The sequence below is a fragment of the Brachionichthys hirsutus genome, chromosome 10 (assembly GCF_040956055.1).
Source record: "Brachionichthys hirsutus isolate HB-005 chromosome 10, CSIRO-AGI_Bhir_v1, whole genome shotgun sequence".
Taxonomy (NCBI): domain Eukaryota; kingdom Metazoa; phylum Chordata; class Actinopteri; order Lophiiformes; family Brachionichthyidae; genus Brachionichthys; species Brachionichthys hirsutus.
This window is the reverse complement of record NC_090906.1, coordinates 3,656,249-3,675,162: the sequence shown is the minus strand read 5'-3', so window position 1 is coordinate 3,675,162 and position 18,914 is coordinate 3,656,249. Positions and strand designations below refer to the sequence as shown.

General features: G+C 42.9%; 1 protein-coding gene across 1 annotated transcript; it reads left to right on the top strand.

Annotated features, from left to right (window-relative positions):
* The first annotated feature begins 17,549 nt into the window (after window positions 1–17,549).
* Window positions 17,550–18,686, top strand: spry4 (sprouty homolog 4 (Drosophila)). Its single transcript, XM_068744949.1, has one exon. The coding sequence runs from the start codon at window positions 17,550–17,552 to the stop codon at window positions 18,684–18,686; it is 1,137 nt and encodes a 378-aa protein (XP_068601050.1).
* Window positions 18,687–18,914: the final 228 nt, after the last annotated feature.

The following is an 18,914-nucleotide window of genomic DNA, read 5'->3' as shown; positions in this document are numbered from 1 at the left end:
ATGCATCCTGAGTGTTTTCCATTAGGACAGTGGGTTTCTTTCATTATCCGGAGCTATCCGGAGCGACCAGCCTTCAAACTGGAACCAGTCCATGTAATGTGATAGACAAAGAGATAGTAGACAAGAGCTGGCATCTTCAAACCTCTTAAGTCAACTGCAGAGCTCTGCTCAGGCACAGAAACACCATTTCTAAAGGTTTTTTTGTTTTGTATAACTTCATATTAATGACTACCAAACCAAAAAAAAGTTAAATATCCTAATATATCTTTAGTAAAAACAAAACAAAAAAAAGACAATTTATGCCTATTATGATCAAACTGTCATTTAAAAAAATAATTTAATCGATAAGATGTTCACAAAAAGTTGAGTGAGCCTTCTTTAAACGCTTAGGATATGCGGGGTAATGGGGTCTGGCACCTATGGGATGGGAGCTAACGTACATGTCAGACAAGTCCCCATTGCATTGCAGGAACAACAATGGAATTCCATCGAGACACAATTTTAACTTCACATAATAGGGAGTCGATCTGTTTCACTTCTGTGGCACCAAGTGAAACAGTGAGAGCTCTGAACCAGAATTCTGTATGAATGGAATGAATGAATGAATGAATGAATGAATGAATAGTGTCTCCAGATGTGCTACATATGCGGTTGACCAGCATTTCAAGAACAAACACATAAGCCGACCGCTACTGGGGGAGACTGTGAAATCGACAAACTCCTCCCCCTTCTGTACTGACTTACCTACCACCAAACCGGCGCCACTGGGGATGAGCCCGCTGTTGCAACATGTCAGTTAACCAGTGAGATGAAAGCGTGTACCGTGAAAACACACACAATCTCGCAAAGCAACAACGCTAAGCATGCTACCATCCATCCATCTTCTTCCACTTTCCCACTTTCCGGGTCACGGTAGTTGCTGGAGCCTATCCCAGCTTGCTATGGGCGAGAGGCGGGGCACACCCCTAACGCGTCGCCAGGGCATTGTGACGCCTCACAGAGACCATTCACGCACACACTCCTACACTACTAGTAATTTTGAGTATTGAATTCACCTAATTTGCATGTTTTTCTTTTTAATGGGAGTGAACTGGAGAACCAGGAGAAAACCCACACGGACACCGCGAGAACATACAAATGCCGCACAAATACGATTCGAATCCGGTATACCTTCTTGCTGCTCAGCGCTAACTACTACGCCACCGTGCCACCCACACACTATTATGTCGGTGCAAATACATGACATAACAACATCCCTTCAAAACACGTTGTCTAACTGGGAAATAATTGATTAAAGAATTCTGATTCTGCTATTGTAATGAAAATTACATTACATTGATGTGCCATATGGAATTGCAGCTCAACGTAGCAGCATATAGATCCACCTGGAAGTTAAAAGAAAACTGATAAAGGTAGCACCATTTATATAATGATAGGACAAAATTAATGTACGTACTTATTGTTTCACTCTCTGACTTATCCAAAAAGTCGTGAAACCATCCACAACATCTGAAATATTGCATCTCAAAATTTCGACTACAGGACCGGTGCGGAAGAGGTTAATGATAATTACTGTACAGTACATCAAACTCTCGACATTTCTTATCTCTGTAAGTAAATGTTTGCAATAAACTGTCAGGAGAACCAAGAACCGTCATGTACAAAACGGAATGCATGGAATAACACCGCACTGTTTTGAACTGTAAATTACATGATTTCATGATCAACAAGTTAATTCTGTAAAATATTAAAATCCTTTCACATGCCGCCTACAGGGTGAGGCGCTGAACAAACATCTACCCCAAAAGCAAATATCCTGTTTAGGAGATGGAGCCCAGGCCCTAAACCACCACACATGTTTACCATCCAACCCTTTATTGTGGTGTCGCGCCATGTGGATAATGCACACTCGTTTTTCTTTTTTTTAACCCATGTCTCTTGTTCACTCATTCCAGACATTTTTCCTCTTGATTTTCTAAATCTTTGAAATTGGAGTGTCTCTGCGAACGGATGACAATATAGTTTGACTCTATGGATTCCTTCCAGTATGACTGAATCTCCCTTTCAACATCTGCACGCGTCTCATGGGTCATGCAACTGGCTTCTGTCTCCTATCAAAGCTTGTGCATTTCAGGAACCCATTTGCGAAAGAAATGATCTCACTATACTATGATATTTTATGAAATTATTTCACGGTGTATCACTGCAGTGCAATGGTGTTGAAGCACAGTACAAAACCCCATTCGTGATGAATTGCACCCTGCACTTCATATAGTTAGCCTGTTAGCCTCTCAGCTCACTTTGGCCATTGTTACATCCTTCTCATCGCTGCAATATATCTGAAAGCAATCCACTGACCAGATGTTGCAGAAGATGTCCATATTGAAAAGTAGTTAATGCACATGAACTGGCACTTAAACCAATTATTCTATTAACACAATATTTTATGACGTATTTTCATGTTATACTTATCGAAAGTCCGTTTAATCACATGGCTCAAATTGTGGAAGAGTCTATACTTGAACGTCCCTTTAAGCGTCAGCGAAATTAGGAACATCCTGCTAACAAAGTTCTTCATATCAAAGATGCATTTCTTAGAGTTTCATTTAAATGGTCCTTAGTGGGTCGATTGATGGAAAACTATTGTGAAAGCAGCACAAATTGTTCAGTTGGAATCAGCAGAAGCTCATCTAATCTCTGACGTGGTTGAAAGCTATCATCAGTAAACAGCAGAATGAACTGATAGAAGAAGTTACAAACAGATCAGAAAATGCAACTAACCACAAAGGAGCAGACAGCAGCAACTGAAGAACTGAGGATTGGCGTGTCTAAAGTGGATAACGTTCTGATCGAGGCCTTGACGAGTCGAAAGAGAGGCTGTAAAATATCTATGCAGGCTTTGTCCCCCCATATTTTGCAATTTCAATTGCAGACAAAGTTGCAAAGCTCTGGAAGCAGATATTTCCTATACATTCTTCACAATAAAAGACCCATTTTATTTTTTCCAAACTTCTTTGTCATTCAGGAAATGGGCTAACCCGGTGATGCACATCAGACAGACGCAGTACTGTTTTGTAGCGCTTCCTCAATGTCCTTGAGGAAGACAGCAAGACCAAATCACTCCATATACAGCAAATGACAAGTTCTATGTTTTCTACCCTGAATCTCTATTTCATGAAGTCTTAATTTCCGTGCTTCTGCAGCAGATGAATTCACCTGGTAAATTCCCAGTTGTCAAGCGTTGGCCATTACAGTCGGGGTTGGGTTCCCCATAAACATGCCAACACTGAGACAATCTTTGTCCCATTGTAAGCTGTGAGCACTGAGAGTCTGTTGAAGGACTGTTCCCAGGGTCCCTTTCACCTGAACATGAGAACAACAGAAAGGTGGAAACAGATAGAGGCTGTTGGAGACCTGGAATATTGTGAATGCAAACCTGCATGCAGATAGCCACTTTCACACAAGAATGTGGATGCATTTAAACAGAATCAGCAGAAAGACGCTGTGGTGTAATGTGGCACTGTCTTTTGTCGCTGCTTACAAAGACAATAGCAAGAAGTGGACGAAGCTTCAGATTTGGAAAAGAAAGTGCAAAATCCTGAAACAGATTTTTTTCTAATAGCCAGCAGGGGGGCAACTCCACTGGTGGCTAAAGCAGAGGATTCAAACTATGCACATGCACCAGTCAGATCAGATGGTGTGCTGTCATGTAAAGCAGAATAAATGAACTCAAACGTGTCAAGCTGCAACTTTTCTTGCAGCTTGATTTAAAAAGGAAGCTCACATTGGAACTCAGTTTCTATTTTCATGACTAATCTGAAAGAGAATCCCTGATATCTGTTAACATGCACATTTTGCACCCAATTATGGGCCTGAGATAAACAGATGTTTTGTCAAGGACTTGCCCCGCCTGTCGCCAAATGTCACCTGGGATAGGTTCCAGCACCCTCGTGACCCTACGGAGGATCGGCGCTAACATGCACTAAATGGATCGATGCTCAGTTAAGTCATTCTGACAAGGTTGTGGCGCTCTACAAACGCATAGATAATGCTTTGACATATTTATAATTGTGTCTGTGACAACTCGATAATTTGCGAACTGTTTAATGTAACAAAGAGAGAGGCAAGCGAAGGCTGAGTAACAAATGAAACATGCACGTGTAATTATAAAACACCTACAAGCCGCTGCCTATTGGTTCCTGTCAGCAATTACAAAATAAGAGCGTGAAACAAATAGATATTAGTAAACACATTGCACACTAACCTTTTCAGCTCATACTGATGGTGATGCATGAGCAAAAATGACTCTATCTTTAAACTACAATGTGATCCAAATCTTTTTGTGACATGTTTTTCCCATTGTGAGCAGCAGAAGTCTGATCAAAACCACGACCACGTAGAGGAAATAGATTCCTTTATCACTAACATTAATTCTGATAATGAAATGGCATACCAGTGGTATTTCCTGTTCAGAATACTTCGTAAATACTTTAAATGTGGGGTCATGATACAGATCCAATCACACTGGTGTTGGATACAAGTCACATAAAAAAATAACTAACATAAACAGTCAAAGCAAAAGGCCAGATTTAAGAAAGAAAAAAATAAAAGAAAGTGTTGCTTTCATCCACAGGATGAGGTTTTTCTCAATGGTTTTACTCTTTTCATATCTAAAGGTGTATGCTGAAATATATTTTTCTGAGCTATCAAAGCAAAAACAATTGCTTTCGAACTGCCGATAATTCTGTGTCAGGAAGTTGGTTGTTAACCAAAGCAGGATGTTTGTATGATGGGACCCCACTAACTTCTGAAATATCCATCACCATCAGATTCAGAGGTCAGCGGATGTGCTGTCAGGGTTGAGCATGTGAAACAGATTTCGATGTCAAGATCTCCACACAAACGTCATACAGCCGCCGCTAAACGATCACCAACCTGGCTTCGTGCTGAGCACATGTTCTGCTCTTTGGTCTGCAGAGTGTGTGCGTGCGCGTGTGCATGTGTGTGTGTGTGTGTGTGTGTGTGTGTGTCATTTTTATAAGAAGGTCTAAGAGGATGTCAGACACCTCGTCAAAAGACACCGCAAAAAAGGGCAGTTGTGTGCATGTGAATACGCAAACAACTGTCCATGTGAGAGGAGTGATCGTCCACTGATGGAGTGGAGTGAAAGGAGAATAAAGAATTTAAATTCAGATGAACATAACTGCTTTACATTACGTGTTGTCAGCGAGCCTAAAAGTAATCATAAGTAACCATATCTGATGTGATCATTTACAGATGACCTTTTATTTTCAAAGTGAACCCCCCCACCCCCAAAGCACTTTATCATATAAAACCTGCGTATGTCACAGCAACATATTTCACCATCCGATCCGGCCATGACGTTTCCGTCCTTCCTCACCTCATGGAATGTTTTTTTTTTTTGCAGTTTCCCATGTCAGCAGCAGACTGCGGAAGGTGTTGATAGACCAGAGAGTTAAATATAGCACAGAGACATCTGCGCTAGGAAGGTTTTCAAATCACACAGATAAGCGTTTTGCAGAAATGTGGGCTGTGAAAATGTCCACTTATCACTTCAGTAGCTTCCAGACAGGACGACGAGCAGAGTGCATTCGGGAGGTGTGTTATTTGAAGAAGCCGTGTGATTGACTGGACTAAAGGTCCAGGAACTGTTTTTGAACCTAAATATTAAGTTTCTCCTCCTGATCATTACACACCTATAATTAGATGGACTGAAATGGTTCCTTGGACATTTCACGCAAACGACACATACCAATTTTAGATTGTCAAATAAATTCTACCTTTCAACGCCAGTACCATATATTTTTAACCCTCCTACATTACATTTTAAATATTGTCCTGTAGCTGTCATCTTGAAATAAGAATATGCTCTGATGGCTGTCAGAGACCAATCAAGTCACGGGTCAGTGGGTCACATAGTAACAGGCTGCAAAGACCACGGAGGGAGGAAGGAAGAGAAATCACAGAAGAGAAGAAGAGGGAGGGCGAAAACAAACGCTTATCGCTCGACTGCCCTCGAGTCAGCAGCGCCATCCCTGACTGTCGCCACCTTGAGTGACACACATCAGAGTTGAAGGGTCAGCAGAGGTGAGGAAGTGTGATGTATGTTGTTATGTGTGAGGAGCTGTAAACTTCCTTAGGGGGGGGCAATAAAAGACATGATTGCAGGACAGGTTTGGAGGCCATTTGGCCAAAATGCTCAGCCAAATGACCTCAAAGGTTTTGTACATCGCTAACTGTGAGGATTGATCTCGCTTGCTTTAATTTAGTCTCCGAGACGAAATAAAAGTATTGATATTCACACTGGTTTCTGGTTTCAGTTCTACACACAGAAGAACGTTTGTATTTGACCACTCATAGTTGTTCACACTGCAAAACCAGCATCTACCCTTCCTGTAGGGGGTACTGAGAACACAAATGCAGACCTTTGACTCATGGTTTTGCTTAATTGGTTATGAGTCATGTTCAGAGTCACTGTGGATGGTGTTAAATCAGAAAATAATGTTTCCATAGTCTGAGTCAAGTCCTGCAGATGCTTAAATCACTAATAACAAGAGACTAGTAAGTATTGCTGCAAATGAATATCATAAAATTATATATATTGTATACTTTGTTGCGATTAATCTACGGTATGTATGTAACTTATATATATATGCGTGTCTGCCAATATGTATTTGTAGTTAAAATGAATGCACAGTTGAAACGGTTTGGTCAGGCTTCTGAAAATTCTTTTTGGAGTAGAAACATTCATAGTGAACTGGATGACACTCTCTAAACTAATGTACAGCAGACATCACAAACAGATATGCTAAATAATGACATTAAGTACCTAATTCTAACTCTGGCCTGCTCTGTGGTTATCAGTCATTCGGTAAAACAGCATGCAGCTGATCACTAGTAGGAGTTATCACTTACTCACTCATTCACTAGTGAGAAATGCATCGTTTGGTGCGAAGAATAGTGGTGTGAGTCCGCATCGTGCAAACTGCTTTAAACTGCTTGGGATACATTATGGTTAAATAATGCATGTGATGCATATGATGAGCACAGACTCGTCCAAGTCTTCAAGTCGAGTGAAGATGAATTTGAGGCGGACATGAGAATGAGGTCTGCATACACATCACAAGGTTTTTTAAAACGATCTCTTCTCTGTCCATTTCAACCAGAGCGGTAATGAGCATGCATGAAGCAGAGCTGTGTCGTCATTGCCTTAATAGTAAGGCGCGTTCAAAGGTTTATTCTCTGGAGCCGGTCTCTGAAAGCTTCTGTTTTGCTGCCTTGTACATGTCATCATTATAGAAATGTTCCCTGAGTTTGCATCTGACATGGACAATGACAAATTTAAAATTGCACGTGTATTTTTCTCAATTTTATTAGACAAATTGTAATTTTTCTGTTGCGGTATTGTGGTATTTTTTACATTTTCTGATGTCTTGAGGGAAATAATGCAATTGAATCACATTTTCTTAAATTAGGAAATGGCAATAGAAAACGTATATAACATATCAATACATATATTATAATATTGATTCATAATCTTATTTTATTATTACAGTGATTTGCATATACCCCACTGTTTCAACCAGTTTCACACTAATAGAGTAACTGAATAAAAAGCAAAAATTTATGTCTCAATGTTTAGAAAAAAATCCTAAATCCATCCCTTGATGCAGTTCAGCATTACAAAATTAACAGCATCAGAATTTCAAAAGCATTTTGCCTGTCAACTGTCAAATAGCTTTTGTATAAACCCAACAAACAATCAAAGAAGCAGCGCTGGACACATGCAGTATCCTCCCAGGTAATCCTAATCCCACGGCTTTATCTTTAAAACAAGTTTAAAATAGCAGGAGGAAAAGAAACTGACGTGAAACAATGAATAGATCAGGAGGACACTCGACATCATCTCACTTGAGTGAGACGTGTTGAGGACAGGAAGTCAAGTAGTTTTAGAAGTTGTGTAGTGATGTATGAGGGGGGGGGGGCTAATGCAGTAGGTGGGTGGTGTGACCATTGTGAAAGACTTCTGTTAATCGGGTGGGAGCTGCAGAGGAGATTGGAGGTGAGGAGAGGCAGTGACTGACACATGGATAGAGACGACTAGCAGGGGGTGCAGGAGGTGGCAGGCAGAGAATAATGGTGACAGGATGCGGGTGTGCTGCACTGACGAGGGTGTGTGTGTGTGTGTGTGTGTGTGTGTGTGTGTGTGTGTGTGCCACCAGAGGCATGCATGGTCTTCCATGTTGTTTCAGGTGTCCATACACCCCCAGCCAACCAGCAGGCCCTGGAGGGAGGACTGGCAGCTCATTAGCCTGATCAAAGACTCCACTTCCCCCTCTGGTTTAACACACACACACACACACGCACACGCACACACCTCCACACACACACACACACTTTGCTGTGTTTACCTGGCTAATCCGTGGCTAATCTACTTGATATTCAGGATATGAGGATCAATTAAGGAAATGAAGTTGTGGTGACGGCGGTAGGGCTGGAGAGGGGGTGGGGGGTGGGGGGTGGTGTTAAAACGAAAGATGAGGTTCCAGGTCGACACCTGGAAACAGACTGACACCCTGTCATAGTAGTATTGCCGTCATAGTAGCTTGTGTTAAGCTTTCTTTTCCAAATATTTGTGAGATTTAGAAGTATAAATACAACTCAAATCAATTCAACTTCACAAGTGACATTACAGTGATGAAATGAAATGCTTTTATTAATCATCATCTGCGGACACACACAATGAAATCGAATTTTCATCCTAGAACAACGGGTTCCTTGAAACAACCGCACACTAATACGTGTATCAAAGGGCCCTAGCACACGGAGAGGGAGTAGGGTGAAGGCGCCGCCATGGTTGGCGCACCTGAAGCCGTTAGCGGGGACGGTGCCTTGCTCAAGGGCACATTCTAAACCAAAGTCGGACGATAAAGATTAGAACTGAAAATCGTAACAATGGAGCGGCTTCCTGTTTGTTTCCAGCTCAAAGACATTCAGGGTCAGTTGAACGTGAAATATAAGATGTGGGAAAATAACACTTTTACTTTTTAACATCATCTATTCTGTCAGCAGAAATCCTTGTTCGTGTAAGGAGCACGCTCACAAAACGTCCCACAGGACAGACGGGTGTTCTGGATGATTGTTCCCCAGATTAAACTGATTTAGTTTTGTCCGTTGTCCACTGTACCTCCTCCCACCTCCTCCCACCTCCTCCTCAATGTTCCCCTCCAGACTGATGGCTCACAGGAAATTCTGCAGCCATCCCTCGGCATCTTTGCTCCTCCTGTCCTCCACATCCTCTGTCCCTCGTCTCATCTCCTCCCCCTAATCCGCTCACACTCCTCTCATCTCCTGTCCACCTTCCTCTTCCCTCCTTACTCCCTGTCTTTGATCTCCTCACCCCCTTCATCTGTTTTCTTTTCTTCTTCCGCCCTCCAGCCCCCTTCTCTCATTTTTCCCTACTCATCTGATCCTCTTGTATTTCCTCCTCTACTCCACTCCTTTCCTTTCCTCTTGTCCTCCCCAAGCAAGCTTGTCATTGGAGTGTCTATTACCTGAAGTTGAATACCACTGATGCTGCAACCAGCACAACCTCTGGTGTGCCAATAATTCAGTTTTAATAATAAATATTTACAGGTAGAGAAAGATTGTATCATCTACATAAATGTTCAAGATAAAGTAAAAACAAGTCTGTGGATTACAGCAGTAAGGTTGAAAAAATATTCCCTGAAAAAAAGGGGTTTCAGTTTTGATTTCGTGGTTCAATGTAAGCTGGAAGAACCCTGCTGAGCGAAGGGCGGAAAGGAGAGCTCCGGTGGAAGTTGACCTTTGACTTTCTTTGGAGGAGTGACAGGACCCCAACTGCACTCCGACCTCCAGGGAACAACCAATCACTGAAGCGTGACCTGTCGTTCAGGGCGTGGCCACAAAGGACCTCACTTTTCCTCTCCACCTCTTGCATTCTGGGCATTCCAAGTGTCGCCGAGAGCACACATCATGCAGGCACCCCAGGGATGAACACATGTACATGTGTACACGCGTGCATCAAAAAATATGAAGAAATTATGACTTGTAAAGAGAATAACAGAACTATGGTATACCACAAAGACATTTTCAACCGAATCTGAATGTCAAAACAACGTGTGTGTGTTTTTCACAGCTGCCCAGTAATGATCGCTCGCTCGTTTCGCTCACATAGATTTAAAGATGAACCTTTAATTTGTCAGAGTATCAGAATGTTTGTATTTAGCCAACAGATTCTGCATGTTTTTGATGTATTCTGTTACTAATTAATCATTACAAGGTTAAGGATCATCAACATTTAATCTATCTGAAAGATGCTGCCTGGTAAAAGAAATAAAAAATAAAAAAAAAACATTTGTAAAGAATTGGTTGTTCTTTGCTATTTATATATTTGTACTCCTCCATGTGTGGTTCAGCTTGGAGCAGTGCAGTCCACATCCCGTCCTGTGGTGCTGCTCACACACTCATACACCAGTTACACACACATACAGAGACAGCTACCTCTGGAGTCTGGACACTGACCCAGACAGAACCAGACCAGGCTACACTCTAAATACATGCCTGGAATTAGATCAGCCAGCCCAGTTGAATATGAAAATAGCAATGAAGGGCCAAGTTAGAAAAACGCGCGTGTGTGTGGGGGGGTGGGGGTTGTCAATTTTTTCCGTTGTGCATGTGGACAAACAGAAACAGGAAGTGCAGCACATTCGCGCTTCTTGGCCACAACACAACACAATCGTCTACTAGCAACAGAGTGTGTTGCTTTGTCTTTTCAACATGATCTGCGAGAAAGACTTTCAAAGATCGGTTCCAAGGATTTTCCACAGTATCCATGGTGAAAACAGTGTCGGTTTGGGGCTGGTCTGCCAAGAAAGGGAGCTGGAGAGTGTCTTTTCAACCCATAACCAAGCATTCAGGTTCAAATGCTTTTTTAGGCAACAACCGCTTTCTTTTTCTTATTATTTTTTGGAAAGCTGTTACATTGGTTCTAAACTGAACTGAAAATGAACAAATTGTTCCATTAAATTTGGACATTTCAGTAAGTTTTTATTAACACATTTTTCTCCCACATTCCTGACTCAAAAAAGTTAAAGTATTGAAGTGAAATTAATCGAATTAAATTAAAAGCCTGATTTATATCTCATTTCTGTCTGTGCAATATGTTCTGTAATTGTGCACTAAAAACTCGAAACCATCAAAGCTTTCCTAGCAATGCTTTGAGTTGTTATTACATACCTGTTCTAAAGTTTTATCAGTGCCTCTTTTTTCTTGAATTTTTGATTAATTAAAGATTTATGCATGTCTAATTTAATAAATATTTAATCATATACAGAATATTTTGATTATTTGCTCAGAACCACATGGGTCGGAATGGAAAAGAAAAATCCTGTGTGTATTTTGCCCACTCGGCCGGCCCGCCCATACTACAAATGTATCACAGTATTTTTAATTAGATGCTTTTATTGATCGCAAAAGGGAAATTCTCTCCTCACTTTTCCACCATTCCAGGAAGTTCCGAGATCAGGGTCAGCAACGGAGCAAAAGCACCCCTGCAGCTGACACGGATTCAGGGTCTTGTTCAACATGGACTCTGTGTCTGGGTCATCCAGTGAAAATATAATCTGCTTAACCCTGAGGTCAGGGGTTTCCAAACTGGGATCCTCAAGTTCAAGTCACTAAGTCATCTGTAAATATCTTGCATTCTATTTTTTTCAGGCTCTATGTTCAGGGCAGTAAAGCAGAATTGTTCTGCTGATCTGCTACTTAAAGTTATCATGAGTTTGACCCACATCAAGGTGAGGCTACATTTCCTGTGCCTGATTACCTGGAACCTAAATTACCGATGTCCCCTGTGTAACCATGTCACATTATTAGACAGATTTTCAGAACAACATTTTTTATAGTTCAGGAAATGTTTTTAAATGTTAATGTTTTGCGGAGCTATTTGAAAGTTGACCAGGAAAGAACACCTTGATCCAAAGTGCAGGTAGAAATGTGTTTTTAAAGAAACCTCCCTAAAGAAATGCAGCATTATAGAAGAAGCAAAAAAGTGATTAAAGCTAGGATTTAAATGAGCGATGAAGGGAGCAAAAGCATGATCAAAGTCAGACTGAAGATATAATCGGTGCGGGTGAGTTGTGTTGAACCGATCCAACTTAACACAGACATTCAATGTACTGCAAATGGCATTTATATTTGTTACTTGCAATTGTAATACTTGAAAGTAACATTCTATAATTAGGATCTTATTACTTTTCAGCTAATTTGGCCTCTGCGTTATTCATCTACAGGAACTTTGGAGCGCTGCAACGGATCCGAGGGCATTAGGTCTAATGTATCCTATTATTGTGCAACGAGGGCAGGCGAAAGTCATCAGACTCTTTATTTCGATGGATGTGGACGCACATCGACGCACACAACCACACGTACATTTGCCCCCACTCTCCCCCTTCCTACCCCTCTTACCACACACCTCTCTTGACTCCAGAGCACACAAACACACCTCCTGAGCGGGCAGGCAAAGAGGAAGGAAGTCAATATTTGAGGAGTCAGAGCTACCTGGGCCTCGTGGTCGAGGTCGGCCTCTTACTACAAGCAAACTACAGAGTGTCCAACAGTCCAGCTCTCAGCTTGGGCAGTCGGAGTGTTCCTGTGGGTTTTAACACCCCATTTGCTTATTCCATTACTATTGGTCCGAAGCCTAACCTTACAGTAACGCTCTGCACTGGTTCTATGCGGTCCTTTCACATGCACTCAAAGTAATCCTGCTCTCCTGTCATCATCACACATCATGTCTTCTCGTGGAATTATATGAGATTATCGGTGTTTGGACTTGCTAGTGAGGGGATCTGATGGTGCGACGCACTGTTTGTCAATTTCAAGACTTTTCACGTGTTTATTTAACATCCTGGTTAATCATTTAACTTCATTTTATCCGTTTCCCTCCTGCTTTGATCCATTTCAACCAGCAACTTTCACCTGTATTTCAAACTTTAGATTCCTTTCTTTAAGCCAACTGTTTTAAATATTGTCAAGCCAAACGTTACCTTCAGCATTTATCTAGCGTAATGGTCATTTTTATTTTTAATAACAGACTATTATTTTTTTGACAATTCCATACATTTAAATCTATTTTGGATCTTTGCCAACAATTTATCTGCCAAGCTAACTATACTTCAGTTGTTCAACTGCTAACTAGTCCAACTAGTTTATGTGGCGATTTGATCTCCTGTGTGTGAGAAAACCTGAGTACAGACGTAGTGGCCTGATGTGAAATGCCCTTAAAACGCATTCAAAATGAGAGATGTGTATTGTGATGTGCCAGTGGCAGCAGCCTGAATGCCCCCCCCCTCCCCCCACCGCCTTGATTTGCATTTAAGTAAGCAATGTCACCATTGAACTCTTCCTGACACACTGTGGGAAATACAAGACAGTCTAGTGATGAATGTAAAAATTCACACAACCATATAAACACAAAATAACGCTTTTGTAGTGCTTGCAACATGGATTTCCCCCCAAAAATAGGAAATACATTAAACTCAACCCATTAAATATTATGCTCACTGCAGTAAAGCTAAGCAAACGTGGCAGGAAGGAAATGTTTGGAGGGAGAGAAATGTAGACCTTTTCTTTTTGTCCATGCGTGCCTGGATGAACACTCTGACAAGAAAACTACAATTCAGCCGACATGTTTGAAAGGCCATGCCTGCAAGCCACACAGCTGCAGACAAAACTCCTCAAGCGCCAACAACATGTGTGTGAGAGGCAAGTGAAAATGGAGCAGAGGCCGCCGCCTGACCTTTATTGCTGGGGGGGGGGGGTGTGAACGCCTCTCTTTTATGAAAAACATTTAAGCAGAAAGTTAAACTACAAGGTCATTCAATGTTACCGATACATTTTTGTTTTAAGTCAAATAAGTTTTATTAATCTATTATTGCTTCAAATGACTTCACAATTTGCACAAGACACATTTTTTGGCACAGTTATTAACTAATTTACTGTATTAAGATAAAATCTCATTTTATTAATGATTTTGCAATAGGCAAAAATCCACATGGGAGATATGAGGTTATAAATTTACTCTTAAATATAATCAAACAACAAATGAGACTATAAGAATATTACAATCAAATAATAGAATATTCTAATTAAATAATAGCATATTTTAAAAAAAAATTTGTTTTTCGACCAATGACCAAGCTACTGTTTGAAATCTAACTGATTACAATCAAGGTATTTTCTTTATGGATAGTTTTGATTGATTATGGTGATAATGCAGGTGATGTAGAAATAGAAGGACAACTGTTAACCTTTGACTGGTTAAAATCTGCAAGACGAGGAGTGGGGGGGGGGGGGGGGGAGTTAGTACGTGCGCGTGCGGGGGGGGCGCGCACACACACACACACTGGGATGTCACACAGAAAGGATATTCACGCTCATTTCCTCCGTGCGGTTTCGGTACAAATCAACAACATCCTGTCCTTTTGTGAGTCCTGACTGCCCTCATGCTGGTTTGCGTTTCAGTGAAGGGGTTATAGCCCCCCCCCCCCCCCCCCATCCGCTTCTCCTCTGTGCCCCTCCCCCTCTTTTTCACATCACCACAGAGGCTGCGGTCAGGGGAAGGAGAGAGAGGGCACGAGGGGCGTGGCAACCCTTAAAGCCTAATCGATCTGAGGCACGTGGTCAGAAGTTCTCTCTCTCTCACGTCTTGGTGCGCGTCAACGTCAGCGACGTAACAGCCCCTCTATTGATTGATTGATCAAAACGAACCGGTGTGACGTCACGGAGAACGTCCCTCGACCTTGGGCCCGTGGCTTTGACCTCAGCTTTGACCTCAGACGCTTCGGCACCATTACGCAGAATATAAATCAAAGTACAGATCACATTTATCAGCAGTGGAAAAAGAAACTTCCATCGCTGCACATTTAAGCCACGTCTCGCTCTCATCTATGACGTAATACCACCATAACCACGTCACCATTAACGTGGAGGCTGACCGGAAGCTCGAGCTGCACGTCCTAAATTATGGTGTAAAATAAAACGAGTCGACTCTTTATGTAAATCAGCCCTGGCATTGCCCTTGTGACTAAAATCCACCTCTCTCTCTCTCTCTCTCATGCACACGCGCCTCATTCGCCATTTCCCTTCCCATTCATAAAAATCTCAGCATCGCGCCTGCGCAATGCCAATCGGAGTCCTCCCCATTCATAAAAATGTAACCTCCGCATTTCAGCCCTGTCGAGTCGCCCTTCCCTCCCATTCACAAAAAAAAGGAGGAGAGAAAAAAACAAAACTCCCGAGGCATCTGCGCAGCGCAGCGCCGTCCCTATCCCTTCCTCAACCCTCCCATTCATAAAAAAAAAAAAAAAAACCTCGCTTCCCTCCCCCCCTCGGTGGTTGCAACATCATAAGCGAAGCTCTGCGTCCACACTCGCAGTCGCTTTTTACGCACCAGCGGAGTGGAGGAGAAGAGCGCAAGGAGACGGTCTTCTCCTTTTGCTGCATCGCTCATTTAAATCTTAAAACTTGGATTTATATTTGTGGAGCTGCATATTAAAGAGATGAGCATTGTATCCTGAAACCACCGTAAGTAATCCTCTCCGCTTTTCCCAGCCGTGAAATGTTTCTAACTTGTGTTGCGTGTGGCTGCGTGGATCGACCCACGCAAGCCTTCCTGCTCCACTGAACCTCTCAAGCCACTTGGATGATCGCAGGAACGGAAACGCTCTTGTAAAGCGCTTTTATTTATTTATTTTTTATTTTTTTTTGCAACTAGCTGTTTCCCCTCCCGAGTCGTGTTTACACTTTACAAGATTGATCAATCGATTTGGTATCAAATGCGACGTTGATGTTTTGGGCTGCAGCGCGCTTCGGCTGCGCGTCTCGGTCCGGCTCCACAGCGCACCACGTCAGGGTCGGTCAGGTGTTGCGCTTTCTCCACGCTGTCCGCAGATCTACAATTTATTCTTATTATTATTATTATTAACACTTCAAATTGCCGTCGAAGCAGAAGTCGGTTGAACCATATTCCGAGTCACGTTAGTCGGGCTCCAATGGCTGTGCGCCGAAGACCGAGCCGCCTCTGGTTGACGTGACTCAGTCCATTCACATGTACTTTATTGAAGGGAGGGACACGCACACACGCACGCACGCACACACACAGTTCCGGTTTGGAGCCTATAATCATCTATATTTGCCGATCATCAACGTTTGGGGTCAGTGCCAGCCATGTCGCAACAGGTTTCTCAGCCAGGCTGTTCGCAAATCTGCGCGGAAACCAGAACAACAAGAAGCGAGGAAGACGCAGCGCGTTGCGGGCACATGACGCACTTTAAAGTATCAAGAAGAGGCTCCAGCAGAGATCGGTGTGTCCGAACCAGCACCGCGAGATCCTTCCGGCGTAATCTAGATTAATCCCAGATTAATTCCAGATTAAATCCAGTGTACGTTGAGAGGACATTCAGGATCATGACGCGTCTTTTTTTGGGGGGGGGGGGGGGGATTTTGTGGAAGCCGATTCCATTCAGCGTCATCGTGACTGAAGTGCATTGATTCATGCTCCCATTCACACACACAAAAAAAAAATCAGACCCATTCATGAATTCATCGATTGGTCTATAGGACGTCCTCGTTCAACCACTGCAGCATGTAAAGAGTATAACAAAAAAAAATAAGATTGCATTTATGACTAGGATTGTAAAAAGTATCTGGTATGTTATTTTTCTGGTTAAGTCGAGCACCCCCCCCCCCCCCCCCCTGCTCCTTGGAAGGGAGGTGATAAGAGCCCAACTAACATTGTTCGAATGCAGGAGGGTTTTAAACCCCTTTTGGTATTCAGTTCCTGAGTTCTTGACTGGAAGCTGATTTCTTTTGAGAAACGGAAACATTTTGGATTTAATATTAAGTAATTGTATTTGGTTAAGTAGTGTATGTCAAATTTACAGGCTGTCTAAAGTTTTGATTTGAAATCTCCCAATAGAGAAAATGCTCAAAAAGGAATGCATTTTTTTTTTTTAGATGAGCATCAATGCAGAAATCAGTTGTGGGGCATAAACGCAGAGGCATCGTGAAATTGTACCACATATCATTTTTAGAACCGGATCACCGAACACAGTGTGAATAAATTAATGGCTTCACATCTGTAAATGATATCATACGGCTTGGTTAAAGACAATTCATGCAATCTGCAGCCAACCTAGATCTCATTTTTTAGACGGCACTTATAGTGAAACTTAATTTGATGCAAAAATATCTTATTGTTGTCTTTTTGTCTTTTCATTCTTCCCATACTTTTGATTATATTTTAGGAAATTGGGGGTTGAAGACAAGGGCTTATATGACCAACAAAAAAAGCTATCTAGATCTAATGCATAACAGATCAAGAACGGATAACTTAAATGATAAACACTGATGCATCCGGTCGTAACGGTCTCTTTTGTTTCTGTCTTTGCAGTATTGCTAAATGCTGCTTTAGACTCAAGACGTGCCAGGCAACCAGCCTATACATGGAGTCCAGGGTTCCCCACCACATCCCCGGAGTGTCCTCATCGCTCATGTCCCAACCCCTGCTGGACAGTCGAGTGCCCTACAGCCACCTGCAGCACCCGCTCACCATCTACCCCATCGACCAGATAAAGTCTTCGCATGTAGAGAACGATTACATCGACAGTCCAGCCGTCATCTCCCAGCAGCCCCCAAGCCAGAAGTCTGTGAACCGAAGAATCACCTGGCTTGGTCAAAATCAAGAGGGCTTCCTGGGGGCAAACCACAACAACCATCACAATCACCAACACCAGCACCAGCAAGCCAGGTGTGAGCCCCACTCACATCAGGACACCACCACCCACCCTTGGATTTCCTTCAGTGGAAGGCCCAGTTCTATCAGCAGCAGCAGCAGCACATCGTCTGATCAGAGGCTGTTGGACCATGCTGCACCCACCCCGACAGTGGACAACCAACCAAACGTCAACGCCATCGCCAACCGAACTCCAGGCTGCTTTACGTCCCCTGAATCAAAAGTCCTTACCTCCTCTTCCTCTGCTTCGTCCTGCTCCTCCTCCTCCTCCTCCTCCTCCAAACTGCTGGACCTCAAGTCTGTGAAGGTGCCCACAGGAGGTGTTTGCACTGCAGTAGGCCAGCAGGGGATGGCGGTGATACCTTCCTCCCCAGCAGAGAAGAAGCACCTCCTTCTCTGTGAGCACTGCGGAAAGTGCCGATGCACGGAGTGTACGCTCCCCCGGACCCTTCCCTCTTGCTGGGTCTGCAACCAGGAGTGCCTGTGCTCTGCTCAGAGCCTGGTGGATACAGCCACCTGCATGTGCTTGGTTAAAGGCATCTTCTACCACTGCACCGAGGACGAGGATGATGAAGGTTCTTGCGCCGATAAGCCCTGCTCATGCTCCCAGGCCAACTGCTGCGCTCGCTGGTCCTTCATGGCCGCCCTTTCCTTTGTCTTGCCTTGCCTGGTCTGCTACCTGCCAGCCACAGGCCTGGCTAAACTTGGGCAGAAGTGTTATGACAATATTAGCAGACCAGGTTGCCGCTGCAAGAACTCACAGAGTGGGGCGAGTGCTCCTGCATGTACAAATGCAGGAATGGAAGCAAAATCGGGGACGCTAGAGAAGCAGCAGGAGGGGTCATGATACTGGACTAAACTGGCTTGCGGTATTCTTGCTATAATGGACAGGACCACACAGTACTTGCTTGCTCTCTATGAATTGGACAATCCAACACCAACCCCTTAATCTGATGGACAATGACTTGTGTAAAACAAAAGGTACTAAAATGGCTTCTTTGCTTATGTTTGATAATACAGATGACCAGATGGGGTCTAATCAGTGAGAGCTAGCTGTTAAGAAAAGCTAACAGCC